This window comes from Schistosoma mansoni (assembly GCF_000237925.1).
Source record: "Schistosoma mansoni, WGS project CABG00000000 data, chromosome 1 unplaced supercontig 0010, strain Puerto Rico, whole genome shotgun sequence".
Classification (NCBI taxonomy): domain Eukaryota; kingdom Metazoa; phylum Platyhelminthes; class Trematoda; order Strigeidida; family Schistosomatidae; genus Schistosoma; species Schistosoma mansoni.
In genome coordinates this window covers 2,978,616-3,003,131 of record NW_017385987.1, presented here as the reverse complement: position 1 = coordinate 3,003,131, position 24,516 = coordinate 2,978,616, and the positions used below count along the sequence as shown (strand labels likewise).

Below are 24,516 nucleotides of genomic sequence, written 5' to 3'. Positions count from 1 at the left end.
TCATAATGTCTGGTATGTTTGCTTTCCAGACGTTAGGTCTGGACTGAGCTGAGGCGTGCTCGTGATCGACAGTTACATGGAAGTCAAAGGTTAAAACTGCATGATCACTTTTGCCTAGGGGTGGCATGTAATCCAGGTTTGAAACGTCATCCTCATAATGAGTCAATATAAGATCTAGTAGGGATGATGCAGAGCCCGGGTCGAACCTAGTTGCTTCCTTCACGTGTTGCACTAGGGCACATGTGATTACCGCATCAACTAGTTCCTGTTCGAAGGAATTTGCTGACGATTCAGTCCGCAGGTTTCCCCAGTCCACCATGGGTGCATTAAAGGCCCCTAGGATTAGACATCGATCACTTCGTGATAAAGTGTTGAGACTGCTTAGCAGGACCTCGTTTACCTCACAGCTTGGACTGCGATAGATCAAACTAAGCAGCAACTCTTGTCCTCTGCATTTCAGGCGGCAGCTAACTAATTCATACGTCCCACTCTCATGGGATACACTGTCGATAATGGTGAATGGAATAGCATTCCTAATGAATAGAGCTACTCCCCCTCCTTTACGCGTTTGTATTCTATCGGCCCTTACCAATGTAAAACCCTCGAAATCAAGTTCCCTACTATCTATAGACGGCATCAGCCATGTTTCTGTGACTGCGATTATGTCTAGCCTAGTTGAGTCAATCTGTACACCTAGTTCCGGTAGCTTATTGAGTAAGCTCCGGGCATTGGTATAACAGATCTGAAGCCTATTTAAGTGGCCTCATGCTTCACCCAGAGTGGCTTCGGCATCATCCTCTGTCGAAGCCTCACAACCCGAAAATTTACAATTTTCAGGTCTTTTTCGCCAGCGTCTAATATGAGCTGTAGTTCTTTTTCGGCTTCCCGTCTTTTTACACGGTTCGCCAACGGTAAGTCCTTACGGAAAAAGACTCCTGAACCCTTTGATTTGTGTCCATTTTCTAAGATTAAGTCGCGTTCGTTTGGGGATTTGAAAACGACTTTGAGCAGTCTAGACTGATTAGGCTTCAGATGCGCCAGGTTTCCTAGTCTATACACCTTTAGCAAGGTGACTCCGGAGATGTTTTGGGGCATAACTTTTGAGTAATTGTTTTATCAACACAATGTCATGCTCAAAACGAGCTTTCGGTTCTGAGCTATCACTCTCCTTGACTCTATGGAAAATGATTGATCTGTCGCTGTGATCGGACTTCGGCTTTTCGACCCTTTTGGTGGGGGTAGGATTCCCTTTTACGTCATTTTGCCGTTTTTTCCTTACGACCCGTACCCAATTGTCGACGTTCTTTGCAGTAGTAACCACAGTCGCATCGGGAGTACTGTGGGATTCCGGAAGGTTCAGGACGACTTGGGAGGTTGGGTCATCTTTCGCGCTGGAAACCGATCGAGCCTTGCGATTTTGGGTTCCGGAAGTTCCCTTCTAGGTACCATTTTTGATACGAGGGACAGAAGAGACTTTTTGCGCGAGTTTCTGGTTGTGACAGACCTCTTTGGAGGATGTTCCTTCTCCTTTGGACAGTGTGGGTCAGCATTTTTTGGACTCACTTGGGCCTGCCTTATGTCAATCTGCGTGTCGACAGATCGAGTTCTGACCGATGTGTCCCGACCGCGTTTGCCGAGACACTTTTTCGCGGCATTTACTTTTGAGATGGCCTCGGTTAACAGGCTATTTGCATCCAAACAGCACTGTTGACATAGCCATATGCATTCATTCTTACTGAACCGCTTAAAAGCTGCAGGCGTTAGATTCGTGCAAACTTCGTGGTACCAACCTTTACACTCCAGGTTTTTCACAAACTTTGAGAGTTTTTGAGGAATATTCGTAGTTCAAGTGCTTATAAAATCATACTGTTTATCACCGTGAATGTGACAACTTGATGAGATGAACAAACACATTATTTCAACATCGTCTTGAAATTTGACGTTATTTTGTTTGTATCTCCAAGGCGGAGCGCACTTTACAACCGACTTGTCGATGGCTTCTTTCTGATGCATGGTAAAAATTACGTCAAGTTACGGTGATTGTTATTACATATAAGTAACTAAGTTCAGTATACTAGCATAGATGGTTAATCAGAACCTGGAGTAGCTAAGTGATGTACTGTTCTTATCGTTCGTCGTCGTGTGTGACTGCCTATTTCCTGGAATCATGTCGACTAATGAACTAGGGCCTGGACTAAAAGACATCTCTTTAGATATGATGGTTATGCAGGCCAATACAATGAAATTAAGTAATCAGGACGCTAGCCGTTCAAATGATTCTAAAGACGAACCTTGTTCTATTCATGAATCCTCTAGTATTGACCGCCATTCTTCAGATGAAAGTTCGCCTGGAGTCAAAATCATAGAAGACCAGTGTCCCGAAAAGATGACTATATCTGAATTGGCTGAGGATGATGTTTCACGAGCGTTAATACAGCGAAAACAACCACTTATGGAACTAGTTAGTTCCGAAGAAGGTTACGTCCGGCGTTTGAAGCTGGTAAAGGATTTCTACATACCTGCTGTTAATGCTCCAACTACAGCTCAATCAAATGCCGAAAACAATATGGGAGTATCTAGTTCACTACCTCACAGTGATTCGCATGCCTCCCCACCTGTTGCTCCAGAGGATTTAGCAGCTCGGTGGAGAATCATATGGGGAAACTGGATTCAGCTCTACGAATGGCATTCGGCGTTCCTTGAAAAGCTAGTCAGCGTTGTGGATAGTGATCCTGATCGCATACCAAAGCTTTTTATTGACTCCCGAGCTCGTTTAAGGTCTATATACTCAAAATATTGTGAAAACCATCGAAAGGCAGCTTTAATTGCAGAGCAGTATCGTGATTTTTTCGAGGAGTTGCGGATTTTCATTGGCGACAAAGAGGATGTCGTCTCACACTTAATGCAGCCAGTACAGCGTATCATGCGCTACCAACTTCCTATTGCAGAGATTCTTAAGTACACTCAACGTGCCTGTTCACCTGATCTTTTACTGTGGAAAAAGACTCTGGAGATTATGAAAGAAATTCCAAAGGATACGCAACTAATTTTGGAGGTAAGTTTTAAAATTCGCATTGTTTTGTACAGCACAGGGGTCATATGTTTCTTAGTATCTTTTCAATGTCATAGAAATATTCCAAGTATTCAATTGATTCCCACCTTCATCCCGTAAAATCATTATTCAAGGTATTTGTAATATCGACTACTGTCACATCTGTTTACTCAGGCACCTGTTTTCATTTGTATATTTTATCCATATCATTCCTAAGTGTTTGAAGTCAAACCTTCACTTGTACAAGCTTTCGGATTGCTGTGTTTATCCATAATCAGCATTATTATATTGTTAGGTCACAGTGATAAAATGTCTGACATCGTCTGTGTTGAAATGCTTGGGAAAATAGGTTGGAATTTAATATCCGAAAATTCCTTTGGATGGTTCTCAGTAGACCAAGTACGAAAATCCATCTGTTTGGCATGATTATACTTTTTCGTGTCAGTTTTTTGTGTGGAAAACTTCAACCTCGAAAATAAAAACATTTTTTAGTTGTTTAGGACTATGGGAGTCGAGGTATGAAATGGTTTGTTTCGGTGTTAGTTAACCAAATTAGTATAGTGACGGCAACCTTCCGTAACATAGAGAAATTGTGTTTTAATAAAGCGAAAAACCAGATCTCTTATTTCAAGGTACCACTACCTTCAGTTTATTATAATTAGTTTGGAAAAATAGGTGTGTTCTCCGAAGAAGTAACTAGCAATAGTTTTACTTATAATAGCAACATTACTTAGGATTCTTGAAATCATTTAGTAGTATCAATTTTTTATGCGAACTGTAGAGTATGCTTAGCATTGGCTAAATCCTCGCTCATACCCAACTAAATTATTTACCGAATAATGATTGCGACTATGTAATCAGAGGATTAAAATACATGACGTCTGTACTCAAAAATAGGTTGATTTGCTTTGCTCTTCATATAACTAACTGGAACTAATTGTATGACGAGATCGTACTTACGCCTGTTACCCCTCATTCAGGAGCGTAGACCACCTATTAGCATTCTCCAAACAACTCTTTCGTGGGAAATCTTTTCCAGTTGCTTTTCATCCTCTTCATGTCTACTTCCAATCCCCAACGTAGTGTGTTCTTTGGTCTTCCTCTTTTACGTTCCCCTTCAGGATCCCGAGTTAGGGCTTGCCTCTGGGTGCAGTTAGATGATTTCCTTAATGTATGTACCACCCACCACCTCCAACCTCTCCCTTAATTTCCTCTTCATTTGGAAGCTGGTTTGTTCGCTTTGACAGTAGACTGTTGCTGATGGTATCCAGTCGATAGACATTGGGTATCTTGGGTAGACAATTGTTTATAGATACTTGTAATTTTTTATGATAGTTGTGGTAGCTCTCTAAGTTTCCGCTCCGTAAAGTGAAACTATTTTGACGTTCCCATTGAAGATTCTGACTTTGATATTTGTTGACGGTTGTTTTTTGAGTTCCATATGTTGTCCAACTATATGAATGCTGCCCTTGCTTTGCCGATCCTTACATTTACATCTCGATCGGATCCTCCTTGTTCATCGATGATGCTGCCTGGTTATGTACGTGAAAGTTTCCACCTCTCCCAGAGTTTCTTCAAGTGTGATTGGGTTGGTGTTCTCCGTGTTGTGTTTGAGGATCTTGCTTTGTTATTTATGTATATCGAGGCATACTGATGCAGAGGCTGTTGCTACACTAGTTGTCTTCATCTGCATTTATTCGTGTATATGGGATAGAAGGTTCAGGTCATCTGTGAAGTTCGAATCGTCTAGTTGCATGCAAGCTGTCCATTGTATTCTGTGCTTCCCCTCAGATACAGAGGTTTTCATAATCCATTCAACTACCAGAAAAAAGGGCAAGGGTGAGAGTAATCAACCCTGTCTGACCCCGGTCCTCACTTGAAATGCATATGTCAACTGTCCTCTATGCATGACTCTGCAGTGTAGTTCATCGTATGAATTCACGAGAATGTTAACGATTTTCTCAGCTACTCCATAGTATCGAAGAGGTTTCCATAATGTTCTACTATCCACACTGTCATTTAGTTATTTCCTGTTTTGTTCTCTTACATCCTTTTTCGCTGTCGTTACTGGGTCTTCACGTATTTCTGCTTGTTAGCTCTAATGCTCCTCTTCACTCTCTTGTCCTCTTCTGTGCATTCGTCGTGTGCCTTGACTTTCTCTGTTCTTGTTCGGCTGTTGTTAATTTCTGTCTTCGTGTTTTCGCTTGCTTGAATCTTGACCCAGGTTTCCACAGAGATCCATTCATTATGATGATGTTTCTTGCGGCGCAACACATGAAATGTTGAAGTTAACGCTTCTTTGTCCTCCATAGTAGATTCCTCTTGTTTCAGTAGATCCTGTATAGTTTGGAATCTGTTGTTGAGAGCTATATTGAATTCGTTGAGTTTGTCAGTATGTGGAAAGAAAGCTGTATTAAACTTTTTAATTCTGTTTCTCCAGTTGTTTAGTGTTTCTTTAGCTCCAATTTCATCTTGGTCAAAACTAGGTGGTGATCTGAAGCTATGTCAGCTCCTCTCATGGTTCTCACATCTTCCATTGTCCTTCTAAATTTCTTACTGATGCAAATATGATCTATCTGGTTCTCCGTGGTGTGATACAGTGAGATCCATGTAGCTTTGTGTATGCACTTGTGTGGGAATATTGCGTCGCCTATAACCAGTTTGTTGAATGCACACAGATTTGCAAATCTGTCACCATTTTCGTTCGTTTCTCCCAGTCAGTCCATGTCGTTCCATGATATCTTCATATCCGGTGTTATCTATTCCCGATTTAGCCTCTCATCAGTGAGTGCATAGCACTGAATAGCATTCATTGTGATTCCCTACTTTGTTTTGAATCTTTTGATTCTGGACCCATGAGATTGCTACTTGAAAAGTGCATTTCGTGCTTCTTAGGACAGCATCAGAGCAACTTCCTAAATGTTTGGAGTATTTTCCTCTTCGTGACCAGAGTAAAGCAGTATCTCTCCCGTACTAAACCCTTGCTGTCCAGCTGTCTAACTCGACCGTTGCTGCTACCTTGACGTGGTGGTCGGGTTTCCCTATATATTGGCTGGAACATATATTCCTGTAGGTTTTACCATAATTTCCACAATCTTCAGTCGACCTGAATAGCAAGTTAATGTAAGTCCACCAACTCTTTACGAGGTTGAAAAAGCTATAGGAAATCTGAAGTGAGAGAGAGAACAGGCCCTGACAGGTTTACCCCTGAGATTTTTAAAGGTAGTGGTACAGTATTAGCAGTGAGATTGACTGAGGTCTTAGGTAGAATATGTGAACTGGACGTAAATCCATCTAATTCGTTCCAATCACTGATTGTGATAGTCTATAAGAAAGGACAAAAGTCCTCTCGTGACAATCACAGAGGGATCAGTTTAACTAGTATAGTGTCTAAAATATTAGCTTTAATAATACTTCGACGCCTAACTAAAGCTAGTGAAGGGCAGACTAGAGAAAACCAGGCTGGTTTTCGACCTGGACGTGGTTGTATAGACCAGATATTCACTCTACGTCAGGTCCTAGAACATAGACACACATTCAGACGTCCCACAATAGTAGTATTTCTCGACCTTAAGGCGGCATTTGACTCAGTTGATCGTGAGGTTCTATGGCAGTGTTTATCACTGAAAGGAGTACCAAAGAACACTCGAACACAACTGGTCAAGTAAGAGCTTATGGCGAACTGTCATCAGATTTGATTACCCCAAGTGGTGTTCACCAGGGCTGTTCACTCTCTCCATTCTTGTTTAAATTTATCGTAGACGTGCTTTTAGAAATAACACTTATCTTGGGAGTCTCGTCGGACTTTGTGGTCTAGTGTGTGACAAAATCTCAGCACGCATACAGGAGGCTCATCTAGCTTTCTCCAACTTGCGTCATTTATGGCATAGGCGAGATATCCGTCTACCAACCAAAGGATGGGTTTACTGCGCAGCAGTTCGTTCCGTCCTACTTTATGACAGTGAAACATGGCCCATAAGAGTAGAGGATATTCGTAGGCTGCTAGTATTCGATCATAGGTGTCTTCGAAGCATTGCTCGTTTATCGTGGGACCACTGGGTAAGTAATGCAGTTGTTAGGAAACGGGTACTAGGTAAGGGTGGCAAATCGATTGATGAAGTAGTGAAACTTCATCAGTTGAGATGGCTAGGATATGTGTTACGTATGCCCAACCACCGACTGCCCCGACGTGCGATGTTTTATGGTGTAGGAGTAGGTTGGAAGAAAGCTAGGGGTGGCCAGACGAAAACGTGGCACAAATCCGTGAAGTCATTGGCAAGTAAACTGAGCCATGTTGGTAGGTGTAGGCTACCCGGTTGGGATCCGCGAGATGATAGCAATCGATAGTTGGAGACCTTGAATGACATGGCTCAAAATCGTTTGCAATGGCGAAGGTGCATCCACTGTTTGTGTTCTGCCAAATTCTAATCTTCTGTATTCTTCATGTCTCTATGTTTTGTCTCTGTCCAAATTTATTTCCTTGGATTATACTTTTTGAATAACATCTTCAAACCCTAATCTTTTCGACTACTGCTTATACTCTTACTACTTCAACGACTATGGGATTGGAATCGACAACTGTTTATTTATTTATTTATTTAAACACATAAATATTGGTACAAGGAAGCACCAGATAAATATGCGCCTCACAAATCTCATTCGATTTGTGTGAGGGCTGTGATACTGCCCAGGTGCCCAGACTGAATCGACAACTGTATCTCTGTGCTAATGTGGTATGGCAATTTCGAACTGATATACGTACGTACGTACGAAGTTATACGTTGTGACTGACTGATTGCTGTCCAACTTAGGTCTAATAGGTTTCACTGATTCCGAATACCGCCAATTTTTATCTCCTCTTTCGCGCAGCTATTTGGTTGGTCCTCCTGGTCTCCCACATTACCTGGACATTCTATGTAACTGCAAAAATTGTTGCTCTGGTTGTTAGAAGGGGCATTAGCTTTGTGACTTCCGAAGTCTCGGCTTTCATCATCAGGCGTTATAAATCACTAAGGGAAGGTCCTTTAACTCCGAGGACATAGTTTAAATAGTTGAATTCGTTTATTCTGGTTGACATTTTTGTTTACCAAGGTTGTGTTCTACGGGATTGGATTGCTGACTTCATGTCGAACTCGCTTCGTTTACCCGGGCTTGGGACCGGCAGTAACCCTATAAGAACTACAGGGAGAATTATGAGACCGTACTACTGAAAATAAACGTAGGCACTTTATTCCAATAAAAGTAGGTAAAATATTTCAATTAGTCGGTTGTCGAAATAGTCTGTTGATTGACACATTTAAATGAGGATCAACTTTTTCATCCAACTTGATGGCTATAAAAAGTAACATTCTTGTTCTGACGTAAAATGTTAGAAAATTACAGTAAAAAATAGCTAAAATCATATGTATTCCAGGATCATTCAGTCATATTCTGTGATTTAAATAATTGAATGAAATTTAAATCATAAGTCAAATCGATGGTCATAACTAGTAGATATTTTAACGATCATGTGGACCAGCTAATCTTCTCTTGAAAAGTCCCATTAATTTTTAAGGAATGCTTTAGAATTCGTTCGTCTCCAAATGTAGGACAGTTCACAAATTAAGTACTGTTAAGGACGTATGAGTTTCCATATAATTATAACCATTCACAAGTTTATATGATATTCAAAACAGTGAAACCAATCTGAAGGGAAGTTTCACCTTTCATTTCTCCCAGACTACCCTCACGTCGACATACCACATAAACTCATTTCATCGTATCTTCATTATTTACAGGTATGGATATTGGCAAATGCATCATTATAAATTGCCACGATCACAAATTTATTTTTTACATAAAAGCAAACTAAAATGTCTGCTCCAAAAGTGTTTAGTTGTAACTAGATTATGAGCTATGCAGATAGTGGCCATTAAAGTGTCACTAGAACCTGCTTTGCTGGTACCTTGCATGACTAACTTCGAACATGCTAAGTTAAGGACTTCGAATACGTACCACTGCAAGTATTTTGTTGTCAGACTTGTTACTTGTTTTATGAATCCAACTTACGAGTATTTTTGTTAATTTGGTGATGTACATTCAGTCATCAAGTGTACATTAATAGAGGAGATTTATCACTCAAGTGATTATGCTTGGTTGTGTTGTTGTTATGACTTTAAGCTCGGCTAATTACCACGTGATTTATTCGCCAATCGGAATACGAATTATACAATCTTAGCACTAAGCCAAACCAATGACGTCCGACCGGCATGAGCAAGTTAGCGTCCTTATTGGTCGTTTGTCCTCCCAGCTCTTCCAGTTGAGTCCAGAACACCAATACCAGCTTCCACTATGCGATTCATTTATTTAAAACATATCTGGTTTATATACAAGCCAAAGGGACCACATCACACCATAAAGTAGGAAAGAACATTCGTACAAGATCAAGCCAAAAAGTGGCTGTGTTTGTGGGAGACGGAAATTAATAAACTGAACATAACTTTAGAACAGTAAGTCGTATGATGATAGGCTATAAGTTAAAATCAAGCTTCTAACAAGAGGAATATAGATATACATAATCTAACTACTGAAGAGTTACACAATAAGAATATACATATAATATTAGTCCATTAACAGTTCTCAAAAGTTACCTATAACTCAGTCTTCACCAGGGTATGTCAATTGTGTCCTCTTATCTGGTTTTTATAGTACCGGCCTGTCGTGTAGTCGATACAAAACAGGTCGATTAGATCGTATTCGCCAATTATCCTGTCTTGTGATTTGCTTCTTCTAGACGAGTTCGCTCAGTTAAGCCAGCCATCCAGCTCTGAAGACAAAATTAAATTTACAGTAAAATTCGTCTACTTAAAACTCAGACTAGAATAGTATTGACGGGACATTTGCGAAAATTGAGTTGACTAAAACCATTTTTCGCAAACGAAGCTAAGTCAAAATGGTTTTCAGAAAAATATTGTACTGAATATATCAAGTTTAAAAGTGTTTACAAAAACTGCCGCTTTACGAAATTCACTAGGATGTATTAAAAATAGCTAACTGTGAAGTCTACTAATCCTCACCTTTTCGTTCAAGTCGGACAAAAATTAAAGAATAGTTAACTAGAAGGTTGACTGTAAAGTTGAGTAACTAACAACCGTACCGATTTCTGTATCTATAAACAGATGTTTCAATCTATGTAAAGTATATATATAGTAGTTGTGGACCATTTTTTATTGAAGACAGTATCGTTTCTTGTCATACATAGTTTGTATCTTGTCACCTTTCACTCATATATGTATTTATTTGTTGAATGCAACCTTTCTTGTGGTGTGCAGACCAACTTTTGTTTCATGAAATAAATGATCGCCTTTTAGTTTCGGCATAAACTACAGAAACGCAAGTGTATTCACTCATACTGAACTTTTGGATTACGCTCTTGCACTTTATATTTACTCACATTCACTGTAGTTTTTCTGTTTCATTGTTTATGACAAATACTCATTACTTTTCAGGCTGCTCGTATAGATGGCTTCCCTGGAGTGATAACCGCTTTGGGAAACATATTATTACGCAGTGATCTGCTAGTAGCAACTACTACTCGTGAGCAATTGTTAGAAACTGTCACTGCCTATAAAATGGCTCTTCAAAATGTAAACAGTGGCGTTTTTTCTGAAACCAATACATCACTTAACAAAATTCCTCATATTGGGCGATCTGGGGTAAATACAGGTGCACCACTTTCTACAGACACTTCAGCCACTCCGTATTCGTCCTCTGTTACACCAAATAATTTGGGATTGCCTCCTGTTGAAGGCTGTAACTCTGTTATTTCAGAAGGAAATGAACTTTTTACAGGAAATCTAAAGTTTGTAGAATCACGTTTGTTTTTATTCGAGCAAATGCTACTCGTAACGGAAGAAGTTAAACCAAAACGTCGTGTAACTACCAGTGATACATTTTCCCAGTCTACTTATCAATTTAAAGCTGCTATAAATGTCAACAAAATGCGTTATGAAGTGAGTACACATAACTTGAAACAGCTTTCCTAATCTTATGTTTGAATGTTAATTGATTACCGTGGTCAAAAATTATTTAATGTAATTCGGTCATTTGTCATTCCATAAAATGATGTATTGTTCATTAGTTAACCCATTGAGAACAACTTTGTTCTGATTAATGTTATTATATGCTAATAGTACAAGTCACTCATTATTCTACATTTAAATTAGTAAATTGAATCATGTCAACTGTACATGGCATAATAAAAGCATTTATACTTCCATTAGGTTCTGTGGATGCCTTTTCGGCTGGTTGAAAAGCTCTTATAGTGTGATTTGATAACATTAACAAAACATCTACGAAATCTTATACGGTGATCAGAAGAGTACAGAAGTTTATACTGGTTTATCTGTTAGTGATAGTGGTGCTGTATCCCTGTTATAATTTCTCTTTTTATAACCCAGTTATTCCTATTGCTTAGTATTCTTGGACACCAATTCGCTCGACAAGTCCCCAAATCAGAACACGGTTAAACGGGAAAGAAATTATATTTCAAATAACAAGGGTGGATAGAATTAAGAAGCACAATAAGAGATATGTTAGTACATTTATGGTTTTTACATGAGAAGATTAAAGTCTCCCAGTATCGGCTAGCGCTGATTGGACAAAAATTAGCCAATCAGCGCGCACCAACACAATCGTGCATGGAACATGCTTTAATCCAATCTATTTCCCGCTAGTACCTGCCCTTTGAGCAGATTCGTAGGATCTGGTGCTAGGTTCCAACTACAACCGAGCGACTGGCCTGTGCTTTCGATTTGTCCATCGTCTAGGCAATAAATAAGTTGTATTACTTTTTGTTTGCACAGAAACTGACCCGCCTGTTCCGGGCGTTTTGATTTCAAAGGTGTCTAGCAGAACGTCAATAGGTAATCGATGTCGAGTTTCGTTGCTGGCTATCGAAGTTGCTTTCAATTGCTTAGCATGACGTACCGAAACTTCTGAGCCAACTGACACCTCATAAACCACATTCCCTTTATTTTGCACGATCCGACCAGCTGTTCATGTAGGATGTTTTCCACGATAGTCCATAGCAAGTACTTTTTGACCCACTGTGAACAATCGTCTTTGTGCCCTATGATGTCGATTGAACTGCTTCTCCATCGATACATTTCGTTGAGGCTCAAGAGCTGGCGTCGAACGGATGACATCGAAATGTGTTCGTATTTTTCTGCCAAGTAGTGCTCCTGCTGGAGAGACCCCGTTAATCGTCCGAGGGTTCGGTGTATAGCGATAAATAAGTAGGAACTTCCTTAAGATTTCTTCGGTGATCCCCTCCCCCTTTAGATTTTTTGAGAGCATTTTCAGATGCACTAGCAAAGCGTCCCACTTGACCATTGGATTGAGGATAGAATGGAGGTGTTCGGACATGATGAATTCCCTTCTGTCAACAAAATTGTGAGAAGATAGCGGACGTAAACTGTGTTGCATTGTCACTAACTGTCAATTCTGGGACGTAGCTTTTTAATTGTGCAAATTGCAGTTGGATGTTACACGAGAAAAATTTCTGGCCACTTGCTGTATGCATCAACTACCAGAAGGTAAGTTTGTCCATGTAGTGGGCCAGCAAAATCCAAGTGTATACTCTGCTACGGTGACTGTGTTATTGGCCATGATTGCAGCTCTGCTTTTCGCGGTGCTTCTGTTGCTAATGCCAATTTAGTACGCGAACGAGATAGCTGCTCCAGTTGAGTGTCTAAATACGACCAGTATACATAAATTCGTGCTAGTGCTTTCATGCGATTTATTCCAGGATGTCCTGTATGCAACTGTTCGAGCACTGAAGGTTGCAGCTTCTTAGGGATTGTGACACGTTCGGCAAACAGCAGGCAGTCGTCGATAATTAACAGAGAGAGTCTATGCTGGTAAAACTGTTGAAGCTCTGTGTAGTTAATTTTCGAGAGCCACTCTTCTAGGAACTTTCTAACTTCTTGCAGGACTGGATCTCGAAGAGTTTCTTTCCTGACTTTATCTGACGACACTGGAGTGTTCCGAACAACATCTGTTACGATACTTCGTATTTCTGGATCTACTGCTATGGAGGCAATGATTATGTTCTCTGGTCCAAGGTGTTGAACTCCAATTAATCGAGAGAGTGCTTCAGCTTGACCAATGTTATTTGTCGACTGATACTTGATATTGAAATCATAGCTCAGGAGCATTGTTGTTCAGTGCTGTAATCTATTAACCATATAGACAGGGATTCCTTTCTTAGAACCAAAGATCGCAATCAAAGGTTTGTGATCTGTCAGCAAAGTAAACGTACGATCATAGAGCATTTTATGAAATCTTTTGACGGCGAAAACGATTGCAAGAGCTTCCCTTTCAATTTGACTATAGTTTCGCTCGGTTGGGGTGAGTGATCTAGCAGCATGGGCAATTGTCTTTTCTGATTTGTTCGGAAACACGTGAGATATCACTGCTCCAGCTCCACGACTTTATTTATTTATTTATACACATAAATAATGGTACAGGGAAGCACCAGATACATTTGCGCCGCACAAATCTCATTCGATTTGTGTGAGGGCTGTGATACTGCCCAGGTGCCCAAACTGAAGCTCCACGACTAGAGGCACCAGATGCAACAACAATTCCCAAGCTGGGATCGAAGTGTGTCGAAACAAGCTTTGATCTGAACATTGGTTTTACTTTGACATTCAACTGACCACTGTTAAGGTCTATCTTTTGATGGTAATTCATTCAGAGGACCTCTCACTCGATGGATTTCAGGTAGAAATATGCTGTAATGACTGATTAACCCTAAGAATGATCTTAATGAGGGGACATCAGTTGGTACAGACATCTTCTGGATGGCTTCGATGTTGGCATGGTCCGGTCGGCAACTGTTCTTATCTAAGATGAAACCAAGGTATTCGATCGAATGCATGAAGAAGATATACTTTTCTTCACGTGGTTTGAAACCATACTCAAATATTCTTTCGAGAACTTGATGTAGTCTATCAGAATGTTCACTGTCAATTGAACCCATAACTAAGATACCATCTAGATAAGCTGCTGTACCGGGTATACCTGTTAGCATCGTATCCATTATCTTCTGAAAGATTGCAGGTGCGGTCTTGATGCCAAATGGTAGACGGATGTATTGAAGTAACCCTGTATCAGTGTTAATGTTCAGAAGCTCTCTACTATCTTCATCTACTTCCACTTGCTGATAGGCATCGGAGAAGTCTATATTCACGAAACATGTTCCACCATTAAGCTTGGCTAACAGGTCTTCAGGAACTGGTAACGGATACTGATATACGTTCAGTGCAGCACTTAAACAGGTTGAGAAATCGGCACATATGCGTATAGTTCCATTAGCCTTGATCACTACGATCGGTGTAGCCCATGCAGACTAGTTAACTGGTTGGATTACACCAGCTTGTTGCAAGCGATTAAGTTCCTGGTCGACTAGTTCAAGAGCAACATATGGTACAAGACGTCTCAGACGAGAAAATCGGTTTAGCATCTGGTTTCACTGGTAAGTGAGCTTTCATCTTGGTACAGTGACCATGGCTATTCTGAATAACAGGCAAACTTTCTCTTCAGTTTCTTCCAGCAATTTTTTATTAGTAAGGTTTGTTTTTTGGGGTAACTGGTGGTAGAAAAGATATCTGTTGTATCCATTATTCAAGTTGTTTTTAAAGTTATCTCAACATATCTCACTCGTAAGATTAACGCAATTTAAGTCGGACATATAAATGCCTTTGAATTGTAGACAGAATGAAATAAGTACGAACTAGTCACATTTTTGCTCACGTATTAAAACTTCAATTATATGTATTTTATGAGGGTTAATTTTACTGTGTAGTTGCATAATTGAGTTATATATATATATATATATATATATATATAGCTTAAAACGTTTAGTTTTCCGGAATTAGTCTCCTATTGTGTAAGTATGTACAAAGGTAGTAAATGAATATCCTCCATAGATTTTTTTTATTTATTAAGCTTGAATAGATCCATATGGTAATGCTTGATACTTTGCATTTACGGACATTTTTACGTGAACGTTTTGTAGAAGTTCAGGTCCAGTATGTTTCATTTTGTTTTTATACTCTGATAAATAAAGAACCTTTTAAATACATCCCTTTTCTAATCAGTCTACTACACCTTAATCGTAATTTGCAGCATTGCAAAGTATTTTTATTGATTGTTCTTGTTTTATTGTTGCTTTTCAGTCTCATTGGTACAACTGTACCCTTTCGAGTGGTCACATAAATTCAGAAGCTGCAACTATTGATCATCTTTTATGCAGTGGTTACTCACCTGACGATTTGCGGTTTGCAATTTTAGACCAAACTCCTGGGAAAGACTTCGTCTATGTTATTGATCCTATTACTTGTTCGAATAGAGAAGCATGGGTTGTACAGTTACGTGATATTCAGCATATGCAGCACGAATTTTTGCTTGCTCTCCAAGATCCAAGGAAATTCAACACTAGCGCTCGGGATGAAGGATGGGGTAAGCTGTTCGTATGACACTTAGCACACAAGTAATTTCTTAGAATCCTAAACTTGACCGTTTATTCTCGTATAAAGTACGTTTCAAGTAATCAGACTAAGCAATCGACACTAAATCAATTGTCAATCAATATCCGTACCTATGTCATGTACTTTTCACCCTCTAAATGAAAAGTACTTTTTCAAAACGGACAGAAACCCATAAATGCACTGACTCTTGTTAGTGAGCAGATAGAAGTAGTCGAAAAGTTTGTTTATCTGGGTAGCTGTATGAATGCTGATGGTTGCTGAACTGCTGAAATCAATCTACGTATAGTGAAAGCCAGAGCGTGTCCGAAGAATTGCTCATGTTCATAGGCAACACCATATTTATAATATGGAGCTTTGGCATAGCGATGATCACTAAATTGATGTTATCATCTCGAAACGCCGGCCCCGACGTCTTCGACGTGTACAACTAACATCGTCCCAGTAGGTCTTACTTTACACCTGGGACTGATTGTAAAAAGCAGAGAGGTAATCACTTTATGCCATGCTGGAGGATGATAGAAAGTTGATATTTGTCAGTCCATCACGACTCCTTAACTGTAGTCCAAGAAATAATCCAACTCAGTGGTTTGAAACTTTATCAGACATGTCTCAAAATAAAAGCCAGTGACTGTCGTACTTTAGTTTCTTTTTCATAAATATGAGGGGAACTTTAACGGAAAGGAATTTTTTCTTGTTCTCTCTCAAATGAACTATTCTTCACATTTAATTTTATTCTTGTTCACTTGTTCTTTCTTCATTATATTCACCCTCCGTCTGTTTCCTCATAATGTCAAGCATGTTTCTGATCAAGAAAACGATTATATTACTATTATAAGGCCAGTTGTATTTCGTAATACAGTATTTAACAATTACGATGTTAAAAACTGTCGTATTAGCTGCGGAGGGCTAGTCATATACAACTAAAATCAGTGAGGTGTAAAATGGCTTTTAAGCCGAGCAGAAGTGAACAACTGTTGTTTGTCTTGTGACCTTTATTTTCGACCTTGGCTAGTTACTAAACTGACAAGAAAACTCATGATCGCACTATTTTTGGCTGGATATTTTATGTGAAAATAATGACTTTCACTTCCTGACCTATACATATGTACACACATGCTCACCCAGGTGGATAATGGTTTTGTTCTCTGAAATATATTCGATTTAAATTTGAAGCTCAGTCTAGTGAGCAAACCTGTCAGCTTGACGAGGGAAACTATTATACATTACCTCACTTTAGGGTAATATAATTAACAAAATATTTATTAATTACGGAGAAACAGTATTAAAGCGAGCGTTGGTATTATCACTTTAATCTAGCTAATAAACACGATCTTAAATAAGAAGTTTTATATTCATATTCGCAACTGAATACTTTCAGTTTATTAGATGTCAGGCATTTAATTTACATATTTCAGGACTATCTCATTACGCTTATAAGAGAGCTATAAATATCAAAAACAAAACAATATTTGTCGCCTAGCAATAAACTTATGTTAAAGCTGAATTATATTTCAGAAACCAGCTTGTCGTTATGATGTTTATGCAACTTTTAATTTGCATACATATTTTCTTATAATCTACGAGTTTAATTTAAAATGTGGGAATAAGTAACATCCCAGACACTAGCCAATAAAAGTCCACAACCTAACTAACCTACTGACGTAACCAGTTCAGATGATAGTTCTCCCTTATCTTTGAAACGATCAGTATTATTTGAGTAAAAAGCCTTTTTGGGGTTTGTCTGCATCTAATGATAATCCGTATCACAGGACCTCAAATACAGGAGTAGAATTCTGGCTTCAACTCAAGGAATAAAACTACAATGGATCTACAAGTTTGTCTATGTTCGAAAATATATTGAAGGATAAATATTTGATCAAAACATGTAGTTATATTCTAAATTTTTCTGGTTTTCTCAAGTTTGCTATTCTTGACCTCCAGTTGAGCGCCAGCTTTATTTGGAGGTCATTATCTAAGAAACCCTGTTATCCAAGTTGTTTTATCTAAAATAAAAACAAAAGGATATATATTTCCTCCAACTGTCAGTTTTATTGATTAAAATAATCGTCGTGTAGCTCCAAAATATACCCCATTTTCCAGCAGTAGTGCACCTAGGCTTCCTGCTTCGAAAGAGCAAAAGCATTCACGACTGTTTCAGTCACGAGATTGTGCTGCATAACACCTTTCCAAGTATACCTGTCAGAGCTGACTCCTTTCGAACATAATCCTATACATATGCCTCCGAAACTGTGAAGAGTCACTCAAAACTTACTTCGCGCTCACAAGACGAGTCCACATTCATGTCTAAAGTTGATGCTCGACAGAAAATGGTCGTGGTCTACATAAGTGCAGAAGGCGGTCACCATGACTGTTCACTTTCTACTTAGCGTGCCTCCCTCTTATACTGAGGTCTAAACTCAAATTGATCATAATTTGATATGGTATAAAAGCCCAGATGTGATCAGTCTGTACGATGGCACTGTGTCATGAAAACTGGTATTATGGTGTTGCCATCACGACTCTCAGGTTGGGATTCTGAAAATTGTGAGACCTATTGGCTTGAAACGTTATCATATATAACTGAAAATATGAGCTAGTAGCGATTTTGTTATAGCTTTCTATTACATTGTTCACAAACGTTAGATGACCTCTCTTAAATGAAAATCTTCTTGTGTTTACTTCCAACTGAACTGAAGCTCATTGAATACTCTATCTGTCCATTTATTGATTGATTGTATGAATCTTTCCTCTCCACATTACCGTTACTTTATTCGTGTGGTGCATTTTGTTGGTATCCAATTGCTCCAAAATCTATTTGCTTTAATTAATTGATTTAATCTACATTTGCTGGCTGATGTCAAGTGAATAACCACACTTGGTTTCTGTATATGACTTTCAGTAACTTTCAGGTAACTTAAGGTTCTTGGCTAGTGAAGTCTGTTCTGTGTTATACATTCAGAACACTCAAAACTGTATCTTGTATTTTGAAATTTATGTTCGGGATCCTAGGAATAATTTTCTGGTAGCTCGGTTCCGTAGTCAAACTATTTTGAAGCCTGAGAAAAGTTTTTGTGTCGGGAATGGAGGAACTATCAGAAAGAGTTTCGTAGACGATTTATTTCTGGTGTACGAATGCCTTCAGTTTTCCAAAGCTTAAACTTTTTCACCACTCTGTCTTTATGTATTTCCATTCACTGATTTTTCTGCTTCGGACAATGTTTTTGTGTATTTGCTGTAAATGTGATGACTGATATTGATCCGCACTTTTGTACGTTTCTATTTAAATAACAACATCGAGAACCAACCGTTAACGGCAAAGCTAATCTTTTTTTGGAAGTGGAAATGAGTAAATCTTTCGAACTGAATTTTATATTGTGCCAATAATCTGATTGCATACATGGAATAAAAACGTGTCGACCATTTATCAAAGCGTCTATTAACCAATAAGTCCCATGATATTATTCAACTTCGTATAAGTGTCGTGATAATTGTAACAGAATAGATCCACCTTTCTAATGATATAAGATTCAGTATTGTAGAATATGTAAGAGTCAAACCCAACTTTAGTTTTTCCTAGTTGATAAGGTTTCCTAGTTGATGAGGTTATGAATCTTCATCGACTGAGATGGTTGGGCCACGTGTTACGTATGCCTGAACACCGATTACCACGACGCTCTATGTTGACTAGTATTGGGGATGGTTGGAAGAGAGTTAGGGGCGGCCAAACCAAAACATGGCATCAGTGCTTGAAGTCACTAACTTCTAGCCTGAGCCATGTTGGCAGATGCAGACTACCTGGTTGGGGTCCGCGTGACTATTGTAACCAATGGTTGGAGACTCTAGGTGACATGGCTCAGAATCGATCACAATGGCGTAGGTGTATACACTCTTTATCTTCCCTTAAACCTTGAGATTAAAATTGCTTCATAACTTTCTTCCTTCCTATACTATATCCTTATATACAACCTATAATTTATATACTACCACCACCACTAAATTAACTACTATGAATCCGGTGTTGATCTTGTTGTGCTAACGAGGTATGGCAACTTGGACCGATGCATATATGTGCCTGGTCCTACGTTGTAGCTGACTGACTGACTGAGTTGATAGATAGTTTTATTACCTTCTATTTGTTAGTTATGGTATAGCGGCTTTTTGACAGATCTCAATATATTCGTGAATAAAGTGCTATTTACAGTTCTAAAACATCTGCTGCAAGTGGAAAAATACGCTGGATAAATAAAGCATTTGATTACTAATGCCTTTGAAATAGTACTCGTAATTGATTCAACCACTAAATTGAGATGCAACCGTTAAATCTTTTTATTGTCTGTAAATTATCCATTTACATCTTGGTTAAATATTTGTTACGTGTAAGGTATTTTTGAATTCCTTAAATTTAGTATTGTGTACAGTGTTTGTAAATCACTAGTTTCTCATTTGTAAAACAATAGTTCAATGATCAAAGCACCCGGCTTTTAACCATTATGTCCCAGTTTCCAACACACCGCTATCTACTTTAGTCTCGAGACCTGGGTAGTAAGCATAACACAAAAACGTACGGGTCAAGTGTAAAAACATTAACTCGTATTTGTTGGATAAATCACGTCAACTCCTAATTTCAGTATTCCATATTTTATTATGGTTCCTTTCTCATTTTTCTTTGCTTTGTTTCTGATTTTTAGCTAAGGATTCATTAACACATGAACCTACGTCAACTTTTAGTACAGATCAATCTGTACGAACCGATGCTCAGTTATCTATCTCAATATCTCCATGTAATCAAGCAAGTCAACAACCACATAAAAAGTGGCCAAGCTTTACAATGAAACGCCCAGTTAGACTAGGTTCCAACTCATCTTCCATAGGCACAAAAGAGATTGGAACAGGAAAACAGTCTTCCGGTTCACGCCCAATTATCCCTCTTAAATCAGGATCTCAAGATCGACCAGTTTGTCTTGCTCGCTCTTTGTCTGCTGAGCGTCAATTTTCGAATCGAGAAAATCTTGTAGATTCCAATTTCCGAACTGGTGATGATGTGTGTGACCCATCAGTTTACCGCAAATCTTCTCAAAGTGCAAATAGTTCCTTAAAGCTGACCAATCAATCTGTTGTAAGTCTAATTTAAGTTAAGTTTATCTTAGTGTTTACTACTACTAGCTTACTTTTAAACTGGAAATTTAAGGCAAATTGAATTAACTATAATTTTCTGAATGAAAGCAGTGCGTTTTATTTCTTAATACAAATTATTGTTAATTTATACTATCTAGAACATTCTGTGATTTTGAATGAGTTGAATATATGCATTGTCTGTAAGAATTTGCGTTTATTAATTATCTTCTGGGAAACTCCTCACCGTTGTTTATGTAATTGTCGTTCTAGTTCTTGTCAGTGTTGTGGGAAATGTAATTTAGATGATAAACCGATAAACTATCTAACAAGATTTTCAATGAATGGTGCATCAATAGAAGGCCGATTTCTTCACGAACAAACACAAATATATGATAGTACTCACACAACTGGTTGTAAATTTGGTCTTTGTTTTCAATATCCATGTAATCACCATAGTCTTTTTGAAATAATGCTATATGCTGTGTTTACATTAACTATTAAAGCTCAGTCCTAGCATTGACTAACAGTACTGATGCAATTAAACGTTCCTAGGGAAAAAAGCGTTTTACACTCCTGCAAGTAACTTTATATTATTGGTGATCATGTTCGCAATTTTTTTTATTTTGAACTGTAACTACGCTTTAAAAAACCTCGAATGCGATAAAAAATATGCAGTTACCAAAGTATATACATATATTTTTATTTATGGAAAGATATCTCAAGTAACTATTCTGCTTCAGTTTTAATTTGGTTGTGTTTTGAAATGACATTTTTGCCGTAGTTTGACTTTTTGGTAGCATCAACCATCAATTAAAATCAACAAAACGGGTTGAATATAGACTGGGAGAATAATCATTATAGTAAATACACTCTTTACTATTAAACTGACGAGACAAATATTTCAGATTTAAAAGAAACCAAATCAATATATCCAAGTGCATCTTTGAATGTAGAGTGGAATATTACAAAACTAAGAAAAGTAGTTTATTCTACCTCTGCTTTCTTCGTCGAATGCACTTCATTAAATCTCCCAATAGCCTTTAACTGATCAGTATGATCTTTACTGAGGATGAAAGCATCATTCATGTGTTAGCTGTAAAATTTGAACTTTTTGGTAAACTGTAACTATCTTGTCTTCTAATTTTTCAAGGGAAATATTGGCTGATATTGAGATCCAATAGTGAACCCATTTCTGTTCTATTCACTTTATCGTATACTACTCCACCAAACATAAAATTCATATCCATGGTATGTTTTATTGGTCAATTTCTAGTTACGTCTACTGGGATCATGGTGTCTGTTCCCATTTCTCAAATTTGGTGGCACATATAGTTCACTGCCTCCATAAGAGGGACGTTTGCAAATAATTCTACCATGTCTAAGGATATTCGTGTCTTCTGGTGTTTAAATCCTCGATGCAGTCTATGAATAAGAATACATCCGTGATTAGATTGTACGACTAACTTGCGTAGACTGTTTTTTGGCTGGTTACACAATTTCTATAATGCTTCCCTTGTATCTTATTATAAATATCTACACTAAAACACTGCTTCGTGGTATAGTGGATCGTTGTGCTATTACATTCTAAGAGCTTAACTTGTTTCACCTACATATAGCTTTTTCAGTATATATATATATATATATATATATATATATATATATATATATAAGGTAGTTTAAGGTCATGTTACTACAAGTTCATATATTTGTCAATTTTTTATTAATATATGGGTTTTTTCGAGTTGGGAAGTATCCTACTTTCTAAGTGGTCAGTTTCTTAAAATTATATATCCAGTTTACTTTATTGACTTTTAAATGATAAATGACTGTCGAATGTCTGGCGATGGAAGTAGTGTAATCATTTAAGATGATAAAGCGTAATAAGTTATAAGTATATTGCATAAAATTCTTCGAGCACAACATTGTTACATTTATCCCTGACATTACCACAAATGTATATCGATGATAGATTCTAAAGCATTCAAGTTTGTATAAATAGCTTCTGAGATTAATGCCCGTTGAATAAGTGCTTGGAATGTTATACTTCATCCTTCACTTAAGTTTATTGCTAGGCGACAAATATTGTTTTGTTTTTGATATTTATAGCTCTCTTATAAGCGTAATGAGATAGTCCTGAAATATGTAAATTAAATGCCTGACATCTAATAAACTGAAAGTATTCAGTTGCGAATATGAATATAAAACTTCTTATTTAAGATCGTGTTTATTAGCTAGATTAAAGTGATAATACCAACGCTCGCTTTAATACTGTTTCTCCGTAATTAATAAATATTTTGTTAATTATATTACCCTAAAGTGAGGTAATGTATAATAGTTTCCCTCGTCAAGCTGACAGGTTTGCTCACTAGACTGAGCTTCAAATTTAAATCGAATATATTTCAGAGAACAAAACCATTATCCACCTGGGTGAGCATGTGTGTACATATGTATAGGTCAGGAAGTGAAAGTCATTATTTTCACATAAAATATCCAGCCAAAAATAGTGCGATCATGAGTTTTCTTGTCAGTTTAGTAACTAGCCAAGGTCGAAAATAAAGGTCACAAGACAAACAACAGTTGTTCACTTCTGCTCGGCTTAAAAGCCATTTTACACCTCACTGATTTTAGTTGTATATGACTAGCCCTCCGCAGCTAATACGACAGTTTTTAACATCGTAATTGTTAAATACTGTATTACGAAATACAACTGGCCTTATAATAGTAATATAATCGTTTTCTCAATTAGAAACATCCCTAATTATTTATGACTTCTAAAGTAGTTTTGGGTGATGTTTGAATAGCAATGTATAGAAATCATACTGCCACGAATAATTAATAGAATCCTGGATACTCTTTTAATCCTATCAGTTTGCTCAATTTCCTGTTGCGTTCTGATCTCTCATTTGCAGTATTGTAGTTGGTTTAGTAAACTCAATTTCATTTAAATTAGTTAACATCATAGTTATATATAATTGTAATCATTTCTTAAACAACTATTTTGTTTCATTTTCAGAGCTCAAAACCTTCAGATAATATTTTACAAAATGAAACTACTCCACATTTGAAAGGTGGATTGTTGAAGAAAAGAAATGCTTTTGTGAACTTCTTTAGTCGTGGCAAACCTAAGCTTAGGGGTAAACACCACCAAGGTCAGCATCATTTAGTTGTGCCATCAGGATTACAGGCGAAATTAGAAGAAAATGAAGCTGTCTCCGACTGTTCATTTCCTAATTCCAATGATCACGTTTGTAATTCTGAGGTAAATTTAGGGGACAATCCAATCATATCAACTGATAATATACCTAGTATAAAACCTGATGCTTTGCAATATACAACTGAATGATGCGGTCTAAATATTATAACATTGGATTTGTATTTAGTTTATTAAAGGTATGAATCTCTTTCATCTTTGAATATATTTTACCCAAGTTATTTTACAAATAAACCTGTCGAGAATTAAACTAGATTTAGCATTTGATATTTGCCAAAGTTCTTCATATCCGGTCAATATTGTTTACTTTCTGTAATGTTTCGGTAGTGTGAATTCATCCGTGTGCAATACATGCAATTCAAACTCTGATCTTTCATTATTTGACAACCAAACGCAGTAGATTTTAATGAATACACGGTTGTAATCAGCTCAATATTCATAATTAGTTCTTCAGATCTATTTGCCTGTTTAGTTTTTAATATATTATGTGGTGTTTATTGTAATTATTATTGCATTCAACAAATTCTTTACGGTTATTTTTCTTGTTTTTCTTTACGCTCACATAATGGACTCTACATTATTTCATGACCTCCACTAAAGGTTCA

The 24,516-nt window shown here is 37.7% G+C and overlaps 1 protein-coding gene across 1 annotated transcript; it reads left to right on the top strand.

The window, feature by feature from the left end:
- Positions 1 to 2,167: 2,167 nt before the first annotated feature.
- On the top strand, positions 2,168 to 24,043 carry Smp_010250 (unnamed protein product; the record flags this gene model as incomplete). The annotated part of the gene is made up of 5 exons (XM_018792021.1): positions 2,168 to 3,055; positions 10,540 to 11,043; positions 15,274 to 15,556; positions 20,274 to 20,701; positions 23,714 to 24,043. The coding sequence occupies 5 exons, from the start codon at positions 2,168 to 2,170 to the stop codon at positions 24,041 to 24,043; spliced, it is 2,433 nt and encodes an 810-aa protein (XP_018644923.1).
- Positions 24,044 to 24,516: the final 473 nt, after the last annotated feature.